The 15,763-nt window shown below is 37.0% G+C and overlaps 1 protein-coding gene across 3 annotated transcripts in view; it reads left to right on the top strand.

Annotated features, from left to right (window-relative positions):
• Positions 1–15,763, top strand: part of cntfr (ciliary neurotrophic factor receptor) — a 212,754-nt gene that overhangs the window by 20,826 nt on the left and 176,165 nt on the right. For all 3 annotated transcript variants that reach the window (XM_084934843.1, XM_084934842.1, XM_084934844.1), the window contains exon 2: positions 13,499–13,539. Coding sequence is in view for 1 of the 3 variants with exons in the window: in XM_084934842.1 (XP_084790968.1) it covers positions 13,499–13,539 (41 nt within the window). In the remaining 2 variants the exon portion in view is untranslated. The remainder of the gene's footprint in view (positions 1–13,498; positions 13,540–15,763) is intronic.

Here is a 15,763-nt window from a genome sequence, read left to right as displayed (position 1 = left end):
GTTACAGTTAGACAAAATCTGGCATTCAACAGACAGACTGTGCTATAATCTCTGACAAGGAAAAAAAAGAAGACAAGAAATGTCAAAAAGACATTGAACATCATGTAAAAAAAATGCCTCTTTTAAAAATATATTTTGTCTGACTTTACTTTAATCTGTTTAACTTTTCACTGGAAGTTAGATGTAACAAAAAAAAGTTATAGATTATTGTATGGCTACACTTACATTTCAAAGGAATTTCACTCATTAAAAATGTAAGGAGTTGAGCAGGCGAGGAGCCAACAGGCTTATGAAACTGAAGCAATCAGATTTTAGTTTCTCACATGTGGTGAGACACAGGTAGGTGAGCAAAGAACAGAGGACGAGTAATTAAGGGGGAGACAGATTTTTTTTTTCTTTTTTAACAGAAAATATCAAACTTGTGTCTGAGGAAAGTGAAATGCAACACTAAAACCAGTAAAGATATATTTTTGACTGCCCTGATGGCTGTTTTAATTAAGGATGCACTGATTTTTAGCCTCTGTATTCAGTATATGTGAGTGTTTCTAAGGTTATGAGAAGCAGGAATATGTTGCACGACTGTGTTTTTCTTTCTACATATGCTGTTTGGAATATGAAGCATTTAAATTGCAGAGAAATTTATGTTACAGTGAGTTAAAAAAATACTATCCAATACTATTTTTCTACTATATTTAAATGCTTAGTTGTCAGTAAAATGTCCTTATAGGATAGCTACCGTGTTTTATATGATGTGATTCAGATACCCAGCCATTACTTTTTCAATTGTATTAAGTAATATAACCTGAAGGTCACATTTTAATTACATATTTTTCTCAGTATAAATGCAGTTCAGAATTACTGAAGGGTCTTAGCCAGCATTTTAAAATGGTATTGCTTTATGTGTCCGGGTGAATTTGCCAATAACACCATAATTACAGCATTTATGAAGCTTTGATTTAAAGTGATATTGACCCCTCCAGTAATGAGGCGCGAGCTCTCTCAAATTAACATATTGTAGCACCAAAATGGCCACATATATCAATTGAATGCCATTATAATCCTGTGAATGAAGTGGCCAGAGAGCAAGAGGTAGTCGTGTACAACATGAGGATGAAAGTGAGAGGAAATAATTTTAAAAAGTCAATATGGCAGATGTAGATAGAGAGAAAAAGGTGAGAGGAAATCGGGTGAAAAGACGGGAGAAATGCGAAGAAGCAAAATATAGAGAAATAAAGAGACATGGGCTGTGAAGCACATGAATTGCAGATGGGTAGACACAGAGAAAGATAGAGATATGAGAGGAGTCAGGCCACCAGATGGTCTAATGACCACAGGAAATATTACATCTGGCAACTGCACACCAACATTAATGACACCAGTCATTTAAGAGCCCTGAGAAGAGCTGCTGTGTATGTGTGCATGTCTTCCTGGGGGTGCATGCATGTGGCTCATTTAACTGTACTTGCAAGGTCAAGAAGGCCCTCTAATTACTGCATAATTAACCAAAAGGCAAGGTCTGGAGACATTAACCTTCATTGTGTGATTAAAAAGAATGGCAGGTCAAGGTTTGGACACTGCACTGTATGCAAACTTCTTCATCAATATTTCTTCATATAAAAATGAATTCAGGTCAGGTCTGTCAACTTGCAAATCTGTGTATTTGCGCCGCATTGTTGGCCTTGTTGAAGTTGGGTTGTTTTTAGCACCTTATTACGAGTCTGTTTTTATTTCAAATCCTCTGATGGAATCTAAACAAAAGCAGATATAGACATGCATGCTACAAATATGTCTTTTACATAACAGACTTTAATCAAGCTGACAAGCTTGCTAACTTAAGACCTTGTCATTCGTCACCAAAAGTCTTTGATAATTAAAATGATGTAGGTAGTGGTGATGCATGTGTAGGAAAAGCTGATTATCATGGAGCTTAAAAAAAATAGTATGTTTCATATCTCACAGGATACTGATGCACCCCCTCAAGGATGTACACTCTTTACCTCAACGAAGAACCAAACCATATCTTTAAAATTTTATGTTAATATTAAAATGACACAGAGGCCTTTAAAGCCACTTTTATACTTTTTTTTAAATAAAACATAAATACTAAAGGAATATAAATGAGTAAAAAGTTCACAGTTTACTTTCAGTCATCACATCACATTTGCCCATGAACAGTGGTTAGCACTGTTGCTGCACAGCAAGGAGGTCCTGCGTTCGATTCTGTTTGGTTACTATGTGGAGTGTGCATGGTCTCCCCGTGTCCCTGGGTTTTCTCCTCACACAGTGTGAAGACACACAGTTAGTGAGGTTAGGTTAATTGCCAATTTTGAATTGGCCCTAGGTGTGAGTGATTGTCTGTCTCTCTGTGTTAGCCCTGTGACAGCCCATGTAACCTCACATGAACCTGAATTGGATAAGTGGAAGAAAACGGATGGATGGATCTCATAACATCTTTGTCCTTAGTGTTTGATTTCATTATAGAACAATATAGACTACAAACAACATTTATGTAATGTAAGGTGTATAGATATAAATTCTCTCTCCCTCTATTTGTATCTCTCTCTTGGTCCTCCATTCCTTCCTCCCTTCCCATTCTCTCTCTTATCTGTTCCTCATGGGTCTATATGAAATATTCCAACCAGGCTCCTATAGTGAACACATAATTAGAAACCACTGAACCGTGGCTCTAACATGGGAGCTTTACTCCTATCTGTTTGGTGAAAGGGGGTTGAGAAGGTGGGGGGTGGGTTGCCTGTAAAACATCTTCATGGTCAGAATACTACACCAGCCTGAAATACTGACGGCCTACAATACATTTAGATAGATATTAGGAGAAGGGGGGAGAGAGAGCAGTGGATACATGAGGTAGAATGGGTAAATGGATTGATAGATGAGCCATGGGGGAGAAGAGAGTCATCAACAGAAATGGAAAGAGAGAGTCATGGCTGGCGTCCATTAGTTCTGTTTTCCACAGCAAGGGATAACACTGGTGAACGTCTTTCTTTTCTTTTTTTTTTTCTTTTTTAAAATTTCCATTGTCATCAATTATCCAGCATCACCAGGCAAGGGTTGGATTTTAAACAAAGCTAATGAGAAAACAGCTAAATAAACAATGATACGGTAGGTGATGACATTTACAGAACAGCCACAATCCCACTATTTATACATGCACAAAAATATGTTGAGTTCTGGCTCCTTGGCCACTATTGATTCTATTAATATCCTTGCTCTTATTCTGCTTTGAGGTGTTTTGAGCCACAATATCATATTGATGAAAACCGAATAGTACTGAAAACCTGAAGCTTAATAAGCTATGTATTTGATCTGAGAATTCAGCACTGCATACAAAGCAAGAGCAAGTTATCGAGATCCCAAAAAATGCAATTGTGTTTTTGAGGTCAACAAAACTGTTAAAATTAAAAAGTAAATGTTTTCCAAAACAGCAGTTAATGAAACTGTAATGTTATGAGACTGTGTGAATGCATAGTGGAAACAGAACTAAAATCTAATTTTCATCTTGGATGATGAATCCAGAGTTTTAAAGGCTTTTTAAAAAAAAACTGAATATCCTGGAGATTCTTTACAAATAACAGCCTGGAGTTGTTAGTAGGGTAGCTGCCTAATGTTAAGTCTAGTTTCTGGAAGAGTTTTTGTGTGTGCTTTGAGTCAAAACATCTATGACATTTCTGCTGTGCTTTGTCCACATAGGAAACAGATACTGAATGTCTTTCGGTGTTCAGCCTGCTGACACTCATTTAGGTCATGTACAGCTGTGGTGTGATGTTATAGCATGACCTACGTTTTACAGTGGTCAAAGTCGTAATTTGATTCCATAGCGTTATTTTTACTTTTTCTTGGTGATGTCACCATGTAACTCACCTGACCTTATACGGTTGTGTACCTTCATGTGGTTGTGCTTTGACTTTTACCTGACTTTGTCTCTGTGTGGCTTTATTCTGTTGTCATAGTGCGATTAGCTAGTTATGGTTTGTGCTGACGGCTTATTGCTGTATTAGAAAAGGACAGAAGAGCCTTTGGGACAGTTTGCATCACAGTGTGTCCTTGGACCATGCAGACGTTCACACATTGTCACATATAAAGCTGCACACACACACACACACACACACACACACAAAAACACACAAATAGTCACACATAAGAACTTACACATGGTTAAATTCTTACATACATATGTGAGATATCCACATGTGAAAGGACCATGTTTTTATGAGCCCTTCCTTTCAGCTAGAGCAGGAAATTGAATGTCCAGCAGCTTAGGCTGTTAATTAACATTTATGGCTCTAGATGACCGTTAGACTGGCTGTCACAGCCTTTACATCAAACCAGCTGGGGTATAAAAATTCAATCTCAATCCCTGACTCTATGCCAAAGTAATGATGGCAGATCATGATGTTGATTTGTTTTATAATTTTAAACTACACTGCACTGATCCCCTTTGGGGACACAGTATTTGTTTGTCCTTTTACGCAGAGGATGTCTGTGGAATACTTTTAAGGCATGCAGATATTTTGTTAAATCCCACAGACTAATTGCACGAGGGATTTAACGTTGGTCTCCTTCTGTCCGTTCAGTTGCTTTCTATGCTTCTGCTGAAGAAAAATCAGTTTTCACAGTAATTAATAAGTCTTTACACAAATGTTAAAGATGAAAAATAAAATCTAGTAACAAATACATAAAACTTCTAACCATTAAATGAACATATATGCATGTATATATTGTTCTTTTATACCACCAACATGAAATCCCATCATTAATAAGGCCTGTCCAAATGGATGAATATGCTTGTGTTCTTAAAGCTGTGCTAACAGTTAATTAAACACTTGATCATTTAACTATGTTTTTTAATAATTTTTTATTTTAATACGCGATCCTGCATTATGCTAGGGCACAGCTAAGCATTAGAAAAAGGCTTCACACACTTTTTCTTACTTCTTTGATTTCTTCATAATGTTTTTTTTTCTTTTTCTCCTGCTTTAAACTCTTTCATTTCTCATCTGTTCTCAGCCCACACAGTGGTCTATATTCCTTACAGCTGGGCCTGGCTTTCACAACTGAAACATTGATTAAATACAAGTCACGGTGAGAGACAGTTTGTTTCTGACAGTTACAGCGTAGACTAAGACTTAGGAACTGGGAGCAAGTAAACCAGCATCCTGATCGATGGTCATCGACATGGCAACAAAACAGCTTACTTAGGTAGACTGAGAGGAACCTCTACTTGCACAAAATGTTTGTATTTAAAATGTTTGTGTAATTGACAAAAACCTGCACAAGTATACATTAGTCCCTTCACTGAAAATTTCTAAATCAGTGTCGAATCTGTGACAAAACCTGATCAAAAGTACTTATTTACTTTGGTGTCATTGCTACAGCCTCATTCACATCTGCGTCTGCACCGCCTATCACATGTACAGTATACACGCACGCATGAGCACATGGGCACACGCACAGCAATACACAAATAGACATCAGACTCAATTCCTGTCACAGTTCCAAACACCTGTCTGCCAATCTTCCAATAGTGTTTTGACCGCTTTTCCCTGGTCAAACTGTGTGTGAGCTGCGTTTGTGTTGATATGTCACCGTGTATGTGTGTTAGTGTTCTGACTGCCACAGATAAGGTGGCAGTTATCTTATCATGCTGAGCCAACCTACTCTAACCCTCACAAACCTCAGGTGTCAGCATGTTGGCTTTTCACGAAGCACACTCCCCCACCACCATAACTCCATTTTCATGTCAATTTCACACCATTTTGCTCTCTGTCTCTACCTTCCCTCCCTTCGGTCTTTATCTCTTGATTTCCCTCCTCATTCCTTTGTGATTGGCATTTAAGCCCATTTTAGTCCAGTTTGCTCTTCTGTTCTCCCTTCATCTCTCCCATTTTTCCTCCCATTTGATCTTTCTTGCTATCCATCTACTTGGCCTTGTGATCAATGTCTTCTATCACTCGCCAAGTTTTGACAACATTTGCTGTCTTGCTTTCCTTTTTTTTGCACTTTGCCTACGTCCTAGGCTTGTTTTTAAGCTTATTTCATCTTCCTTTCTTGATTCTTCCATTTTTGTATCTTGCTTTCTCTTTACCACTAACCCTTCGCTCTCACAGTTCTCTCAGTGTCTAGAAGAGGTGACAATTTGCTTTAACATTGCTAGATAACCCCAGTTATTCTCAGTGTCTTTCTTATTGCCTTCCTTACCTTCCACTCTGTTTTCAACACATTTTCATCCAGTCCTTTATTCACAGCTCAGCAGAGATGACAGCCTTTTATTATCAGTCTGCCAGTCATTTCACCATTTTCTAACTACCTTCTCTCCTTCTCTGTATCTCTTCTTTTCCCATATTAGATGCCGTCATTCTTTGGTCTGCCAAGCTTCCCAGTCACCATTGTAGTCCTCTGGGCAAACCACCTTATCTAATTATTTTATTTTACTTTATTTTATTTTATTTTATTATTTTTTTTTGTCTGAAAGGGTTTCAGTGCAATCAGCTAGCAGGCAGTTAAAAGGTGGCTCAATCAATGAAAGTAGTGGTTTGAGAGAACGAAAGCAAAATCAAGTACTCTATTCAACATAAAAAGAGAGTATTATTACTGTAACGTAAAAAATATTTAAGATAGTTTTTACATTCATATTTAAAACGGCTGTAACAGACTTTTTCTTTCAGTTAATTTTATCTTTTAATTTAGCCTTTCATTTTACCTCATACCTTACCTCTCTTTACTCCCTGCTCACTTGTATTCCCGTCTTGTATGCCATATTTCATGGTGCACTCTCAATAATGAGAGTAGAGTATCAACTGAACTTGCTTCTGGGGTTTCTATCTTCTGTCTTTGCCCATTTTTAATTACTTTGAACATTTCCAATTGATTTTATCAACTTGACTCACAGTAAAATTATCACTTTCTGACTGGTAATATTGTTCATGCAAAACTGAGGCTGGAATATGAAGAGGTTACACCTGGCGAACTTGTTAGTACACCGGGTTCATTCCTATAAGAAAATGTAAAGGAATTATCAATAAGGAATACTTAAAGTTAATAATGGTACAATGTCTGTCTGTATGTACTTCTGACATACATAAATATTTATCTTTTTCAAATAGCTTAAATTTAAATAGGTTTGATGTTTAAATCTCACACATTTTATGACACTCACAGAAACCTGCTCTTATAGGCCATAAGCCATATGTCTTCCTAGCTCTCTTGACATTTACACATTTTCTTATTTTTTAAGCAATCATTCTATTTTTGATGTTTCAAAAGCGCTCTTTAAATGAAGCCCTTCTCAATTATGAATAGTGTCTTCGTTAGCATTGTGGTAAATTATAAATGGACTAATTTTATAGTACTTTTCTGCTTTTACCGGGCACTCAAATTACTTTTATTTTATGCCTTTAAATGCCAGCCTATCATGTATACACTCAGTCTTCAATGGATCCATTGGGAGTAATTTGGGGTTAGGTATCTAGCCCAACAAGACTGAAATTAGTATAGAAACTGCTTCATCTGCAGATTCAGTATCCATACATGTGCAACACTCAAAGTCAACTCTACAGTAATGTTCAAACAAGTTATTAAAAAAAGGTAAAGACTATGGATTGTTATTTCATTGAAATGTAAGTAATTATTAACATTGGTTTTTTTTATAAAGTCTTGCCCAGCAATAGTCCACCACAGTCTACTTGCCTACTTATAAATCTGAAAACCTAACCAAATATCCATGAGTCAGCTCTGGAAAAAAAAACTAAACAAAGTAAAATAAAACTATTTTCAATAAAAGGTTTACTTTTTTTTAATTAAATGTTGAGACATATGATCATTCAACTACCATATCAAGTCAAAATTTTACTATTTTAATGTCTACTAATTGCAAAATTGATTTAAATTTATGAGAAAAAGTAAAAGCCTTGGGCCATCTGTTATGGGCTGGCAGGAAATCAAAAGCTGATTTTCTTGCCTAAACTAAAACTGTCATATACAGTGCTGCTCTCTTTTCCATAATTCTGTTTTTGTCATGTCTACTAACAAGAAATCATTTATAGTGCGCAAAGCAGCTTTCCTCTCTTAAATCACTTAATTAACTTGACTACTGTAGGTGGAGTGAGAGTGAGACTGACAGGTGATTGCAGCCTCAAGCCCCATGGTTGACCTCTCCTTGCTGACCATATATGTAAACCTGAAGTTAAAGGCAGGCACCAAGCTGCAAGCATGAACACTGAATGTAATAAAGATGACTGAGAGACTGACACAAAGAGCCAAAAGGGAGAACGAGAACATCGTGTTTTCTTTTCTTTTGTTGAGGAAATAAACATGAAATGCAGCATGGTAAACAATGTTAATATGAAGGATGAAGGGAGAACATTTGCCGCTTCTGAATTGGCTTTCAGTGTTATCACTGTAGGTTAATTTCCAATGAATGTCATTCAGTGAATTGGCTGTCTGTATTTCAGAAAGAAAGAAAAAATCATTACTTTCCATTTTAGATTTATTTTCTTCTTGCTGTTTTTTTGTTCCTGATTAAATAAATTAGATTATTTTCATCAGATGCAAATTCCCAACTTGCATGCAGTTTACTAAAAGTCACATTAAGCATTTCTTATTGAGCTAGGTGGCTAACTAGTCAGGTTGTGACACTAAACAAACAAAACAAAAAAAAGCTGTATAGGAACCGGTTTGCTTGTCACCCCTCCTTCTGTGTCCATCTTTTTCTATGTCCGTGCAGTCTATGGCTGAGAGCCCTCCTCGCCCTCTCCACCCTGTTTTGTAGTGGGATAATAAACAATGGCCTTTTTCTGCTCTCCCTCAGTCGTCTTCATTTTCATCAGAGTACAGCATGACAATAAGACCCCTACCCATTATTTAGAATAGGCAGACAGAACATGATCCAAGATGAAGCATCTGCTGCAGTGATGTCAGATGACAGTTATGAAGCAGATTATAAGGCTTATAGCCTGAACTCACTGCCTCCAGTTCCCTCTCTTAACATCTTAACTATGCAATCCTTGTGTCTTTCACTGCAGGCTTCTTATGAGTTTTTTAACTTTATTTTTTTTTTGGTCTATTTAGTTTGTTTGGAGTTTTTTTTGTTAGTTTCCTTTGAGGTGCATTCAAGATGATCTGAAATGTCGCCTCACTGCTCTGTCGTAACTACGCAATGAAAATTGTCACAAATACACCTGTGAAATAAATATTTCTAAACCCCAGACAAAACCCAATTTGATGCAACCCTCTAAAAATCCAGGGGATGTGGTGAAATAACCAATATGATTTTTGTTTGTTTAAATGTGGATCCAAAACCAGTTCTGTGTGTTTTGTTTTGTTTTGTTTTTCTTGGTGAGACTTTACATATGCTGCTTCAGCTAATATGTCTTCTGTGTGTCCTTTACACATAAGAACTTGCAATATGACATAGCATTGTCATATTGAACAGAACAAAAGTTACAAAGTCATGAATTTTATTCTGCTTTCATTACATTTTTGTGGTGCTGGATGAATATAAATAATTTAATTTGATATAATTTAGATTTTTTAAACACTCAAATGTAATCTGCAAATAAAATAGGTCAACCTGTTGTCAGTAGGTTTACCTCCTACTATGTCCATAGCTTCTGTTGCTATATGCTCTTTTAGCCTTTATCTTCCTAATCTGAGTCCTCTGCTCGGTATTAATAGCTCTGGTTTTAACAGAAAGAGCAGGGAAACAGAGCAGACTGAGAGAACTGAGGGATTGTTGCCTGAATTCACATTGGATTTTGTGCAATGTGCAGCTCAGCGAATCTCCTTTCAGCCCATTGATTTATAATAGCATTCAACCAATGTCAGCTAAATCTTTAAATTCTCTATGTTTACTTTAGGGGTTTTTTTCTTCTTCTGTCCTCATTTGATGGCAGTAAGCTATTAATGTTAATATTTCAGATATATTTCAGTGTGGAATCAACTCCTCCTTTTATTCACCAGCTCTGTGATGGCATCTCTTGTATGTTATGTGTACTTGTCAAATAATGAAAGGAACATTTGGATCACACACGCAATCTTGATGAATGAAATACTACTGACATAAAACGTGTAATACTTTGAGAACAAATAATAGTGACTGGGAATTAAAATCACCAATATGTGATTTTATATGTGAAGATGATAGTTTAGTAGTCACGGTTTTTATTTGTTTGAGCAGAACCTAATTCCTCCTAAACTTTGACCTTATTCATGAAAACTTTTCCACAAGTCATACTAAAGAAATCAGGTGATTTGATAAACACAAGCCCAGCATCTGGATAATAAATAGTCTGTACACAAGGCAAACAGTCATACTGCCAATTCACTCCTACTGAGAAAACTTCATGTTATAATTAAAACCAGATTTTAAGCCATGATTTTGAGGTTTTACCATGATTTTGCTGCCCACTAAAGTGAAAATTCACCCACACCTTGATGCTTTAGAGTCAGGATTATTAAAAAGTATTAGTAAGAAGGAATTCAGATATCTCTGGCTGCTGAACCAGAGTGATCTGCTGTTATGGGGGTGTTGAAAACACACATGCTGAGTTTGTAATTATCTCTTGAGAGTCTCTCAGTTTGCATTCTCATCTATCTATTTTAATCCTTCTGCTACTGTTGTCTATTCAGCTCCTCCTTGTTTTCTCCCTCAGTCATCCTTTCTTTAATAATCACGCTTTGAATATCCACATAAATATTTTTAGTCTCTCCTGCTAATACTGTCAACTGCACCTGGAGACCTGGTGAATAGATTACTGCTGATTTACTTTTCTTTTTTAAAATATTTATCTATTTACTTATTGTTGAAGGCTGCACTTTTTGTTTTTAGTGTTATTAATGATGGTTTGTTCTTAGTGATTCTGAAATTGTTTAAAGCAAAACTGCTGAATTGGAAAAGTTCAGCTGGTGTCAAAGTCTGGAAGAAGGATACAATTAGAGAAAAAGGTTTATGTGTTTGTGTAAAGAAACAAAAACTCCAGGAGAGACTGAAATAGGGAGAGAATCAGGGGAGCAAACAAGAAGAGTGAGTGATGGGTGCAAAGTGTGTACTTGTCTTAAAGGGGATGTTTCACATGATAGCATGTTCTGCAGCATTGCCACCAGCAACCCACTACCCCATCCTCCTTGTCCCCATGACAAACCCACACACACACACACACACACACACACACACACACACACACCTGTTATCTCTGCCTTCCCACCACCCAACCAGGCAGGCAGACAACATGTCTGAAAATAAATAAATAACCTTCGAGAACAACAAGTTATACCGAATTCAGTTCAGTTCATCTATACCAGAAAATATAGGAGACCAGATATCTGACAACATTTTTTAATGAACTGAAAACTAAAGGATGAAGGTAGGAAGAATAACAGTTCTGATAGGATTTATTTATCCTGCACAATTCAAGCTTTTTCATATTGCAAAGTGGACAGATGAATCCTGGCCAACAATGTTTACTGAGCAGTTGATTAAAACAGGATTTACATAGTAAGGCCATAACTTTTATTTCCGTTTCATCATTATTAAGCAAAGAGATTTTCATTTGTTTTCGTTTTAATGATATTGCAGTTCTTAATGACCAGGCATGTGTTTGTGCTGTGTAGTGCACTGATCATCACTTTTAGTAGTATATATTAGATGTGTTAGCTTACTTAAAAAAAATCTAATAATAAATCCTCGGATGAGGTTTTTTGTTTTTTCGAAACACTAAACCCTGCTGTACAGTAGAAATCTGCTATAAAACTTTGCAGTAATATACATCACTTAAATAAATTTGTTATTCAAATGTTGCTGCTCAACATTTGTTATACTACCTAGTTTAACCACTTTACTGTATTGGCTAAATTGTGTAGTAAGCAGTATTGCGGTAAACTTTGCAAAGATGGACATTGCTGAACTGATGCAGTGGTATCTACAGTCGGCGCTACTTTAGGTCCTGGGTAGCAGACATTATAATTAAGAGATATGGTACTGAAAGAATCCTCAAGAAATTTATGGGGGAATTTTGCAACAGTAAAGACTGTGGTACAATATATATCTTTCAAGGCTGAAAGATTTAAAACCATATTTGTGCAACGTCAGCAAACTTTTAAGTGATTTTTATCAGATTTAACTGGATATGTTCTGTAGTTTTTATGTCCCCTTGACCATTAAAATGAAAGTTAATTGAAAGAGTGCTTCAAAATAACTGCCCAAATAAGTGTCCAGAAGAGTAACACGACTTGCTTCTTGAAGGAGTCATCAATTTGAATTCAAGCTGATAATGTTCTTTAGTAACAGTTGGCTAAATCCACCTTTATACTGATTGGAAAGCAGCCACGATATCACTCATCTAGCATCTGCTGTATTCCAGACTGTAGTTAGCTAAATCCACAAAGAGCAGTAAAATACAGCAGCAACATAGGTCAGCTGGATTTGCTAGACCTCACAACAGACATTATTATCTAAAATTATTTCATTTCTGATTCATTTCACCTGCTTCCCACTACACCAGAACTTAGGGTTCTTTCACCTGCTATATCCCACTTTAACCCTTGGCTATATTATTCAAGTCACACAATAATTGTAATTTATTAACAGGAGCTATCTTTTATTTTTTCCGATGCTCAACATTTCGCTTTTTCAAAACCACAAAATATAAATTTTAGGGCTGAACCTCTTCACTCGTATCCATTATCTATGATTCGGCAGACTGTAATGGAGTTTGTTGTAGCTTTTATACTGGACACTAGACCACTTCATCAGAAGCATGACGTGGCTGCGGTAACAGCCGTTTTACAGCGCAGCAGATTTGGCTGATGTGCATGGCAAGTTAAATTACCATGAAGTGGAGCTAGAGTGTTTTTGTGTGTGTATCTGTGAGTGTGTCTAGCAGAATGTGAGAAGCGTGTAATAGGCTCACCTGTCTCTGCCTGCAGACTGATGGGCAGGTGGAGAAAATGAAAGCCAGATGGGAGGAAGAAGCGGTGGAGAAGGGTGGGTAGGGGGTAGATAAGACTGCAAAGACAGGATATGGTGTGGATACATTCATATTTAATATTTTTACAAAATGGTAATGTGTCACCTGCTTCAAACTGGAAGTGCAGTTTTAGAGTCTCTTTGGTGAGGTTTGCTAGTATTTTTAGCCGGATGTTCTACTTTTCAACAGTAATGTTTCAAATCTTTCTTTTAGATAGAGCTCACTTTTGATTGACATTGACTGTTTTTATGTATGCTTTTTTTCGGGGGGGGGGGGGACTAGACTGCAAAGATAGGGATGACCTGATGATATTCTCAACCTCACCACAGATAATCACTCTTTAGAGGTTGTGACCACTTTGTCATGTTCAAAAAGCTTAGGGAAAGGCAGGCCTAAATCCCCCCATTTTTAAATGACTGCTCAATCTCTTTAAAGATCAGATTCTCATATCCTGATGTCAAATCCTTAACAGTGCATTTTAGTGTATGCAGTGACTAACTCCATGTTGTTTTTGACAGGGTGAAGAGGAGGAACGTGCTGACATTTTGCCCTGTCAGAAGTAAGTTTAATTCTTGTGTGTGTGTGTGTGTGTGTGTGTGTGTGTGTGTGTGTGTGTGTGTGTGCATGCTTTCTGTAGATCAAAACTCAAATCTGACTTGTTTTCTTGCCTTTATTTACAGTTTAGCTTTATGATGCATTGTGCTGATCGTGTTTTACAAAGTGCGTTTAATGTTCACCACAAACAGGCAAAAAAGCTTGTTCCCCTCTTTGTTTTCCTGCCTAACCATGTCAGCAGTGAGATTGCATCATCTCGTAAATGTGTCGTGGTGACACATGAAACTTACATCACACCACTTTGACGATGATGGTTTTGACAGTGAGCATTCAAGATGAAATCAGTCAATGTGAGTCCCATGTGGTAAAAATAATGTAAGTGTGAATATACACCTTCAGGTACTTGATGAGATGATGAATATGAATTTTTGTGGCTCTCAAGAAAAAAAATATTTGAAAAAAAAAAAGTAATAAGCGATCCCAGTAGCTCTACTCTTTGAAAAGCTCTGGTCTGCCAGTATGGTGGTCTCTCCTTCTCTGTCAGTAGCACGGCTTCAGCTGTATCTGGTTGCCGTAGTGACATGTGTGTGTCAGCGGTAGGATGTGTGATGTGCTTGTGTGTGCGTGCGCATGGAGCAGCGGGTGTTGAAAGGACTCTGTAGAGGCAGAGTTCCCCTGTCCAGAAATTCCAGCAACACATACATGTCAGTGATCAGATACAGAAACTGTAGGTATGCAGACACTGCACACCTGCATGTATGTACACACATATATACAAGAAATACACAGACAGCACGGACACACACGTCGACAGATATCCAGATTCCATTCAGGCCAATGCCATGCATTCATACTGACAGCTAAGGACTATAAGGTTACACAGGGAAATCCGTGCCTGGAGCAATGCTTTGAACACTAATAGTATTTGTGCACACTTTTCTTCAGTCACAGAGACTTGGAACTAAAAATGTAATGTCACTGAATTAAAGTAAAGAAATGTGAGCATTCTTATTTTGTCAGAATTGTCTTAATGTCTCATAAGTGACAGATGATATTATATTGAAAATTAGCAAATGTAAATTGCTGTTCATTCAGTAGCTGCAGTGAAAATGTTGTTGAAGGGCCCTTATTTAAGGACGACTTGACTATAGCTGATGAGAGAGCAGAAAGGATTGGAGATTGGCTTTCCCAGCCACAGCTCTTTTGTGTAGGTCTTGGGATTTGAACTGAGGACACAAGCCCACACAAGCTTTACTCTTGATAAACAGGTGGAAGGCAATCCAGTTACTCAGTGACTCTCTTTTCGGCATAACTGTAATTGAGTTCAAGTTCAAGAATTATTTCTCCCTACTGGGACATTTGGCTTGCAGCAAGCCATATCTCATGCAGGATAATCACAATAAACAAAGAGCAGTGAATATTCAGGAGACTGAGACACAGGAGACCGGAAGGTGCGTTACAGGTAAGGTTGATAATGGGAATGGAGATACAGTTGTATTTTTTTTTAACTCGAAAACTTTCGATAAAGTGGGATGACTCCGCTCTGAGCATGTAATCCATTTATACCATGTTACGAAGGTATTGTTATAGAATATTTTACTTTGAGCATTTATTAGTTTTGGAGGCATGAAGGAAAGTGAATGAATTCATGCAATTTTTAGACAATGCTTCTCAGTTAGCTTGACTTAAAAAAAATGGGGGGGGGGTAATATATTTTTTTATGTAAATATTTTGGACATGACAAGGATTTGCTTTGTTTGCTATGCTTTGTTACATCTTCACATCAGCTGTTTTCAATATTTTGTTGGAACAGTTCAAAAAAACCTTTAAAATCCATATATTTTCCCCGTTAAATGTCACATTTGTGGTTCCCTGTTTATTTTTCATTCGGTGAGTAACATGAGAGTTGTCTTTTTCAGATGAAAAGGGATGGCCTAGTGAAAATATATTTATATGATGGAGGTTATAACCTTTTTGAAGTTGAAATGTCACATTCCCTCTTCCTGTCTTGATAATGCTTTCTGGTCTCTTACTTTAGTGTTCAGAAACAAATGTAACTTTTACATTTGCTTGTATTTTGTAGCTTTATACACAGTTTTTTTTTTTTTTTAAACCTAGATGGTTTTTCAGTGTTGGTAAATCTTACCAGAGATGGTTTACATACTGGCAAACACTGGCTCAGTGTAAAGGAAAAAAAAAAAGAAACACACACACACACACACACACAC

The sequence above is a fragment of the Perissodus microlepis genome, chromosome 7 (genome assembly GCF_051167445.1).
Source record: "Perissodus microlepis isolate ML-2025 ecotype Zambia chromosome 7, ASM5116744v1, whole genome shotgun sequence".
Taxonomy (NCBI): Eukaryota; Metazoa; Chordata; class Actinopteri; order Cichliformes; family Cichlidae; genus Perissodus; species Perissodus microlepis.
The sequence above is the reverse complement of the archived record's forward strand: the minus strand, read 5'-3'. Positions and strand labels throughout refer to the sequence as shown.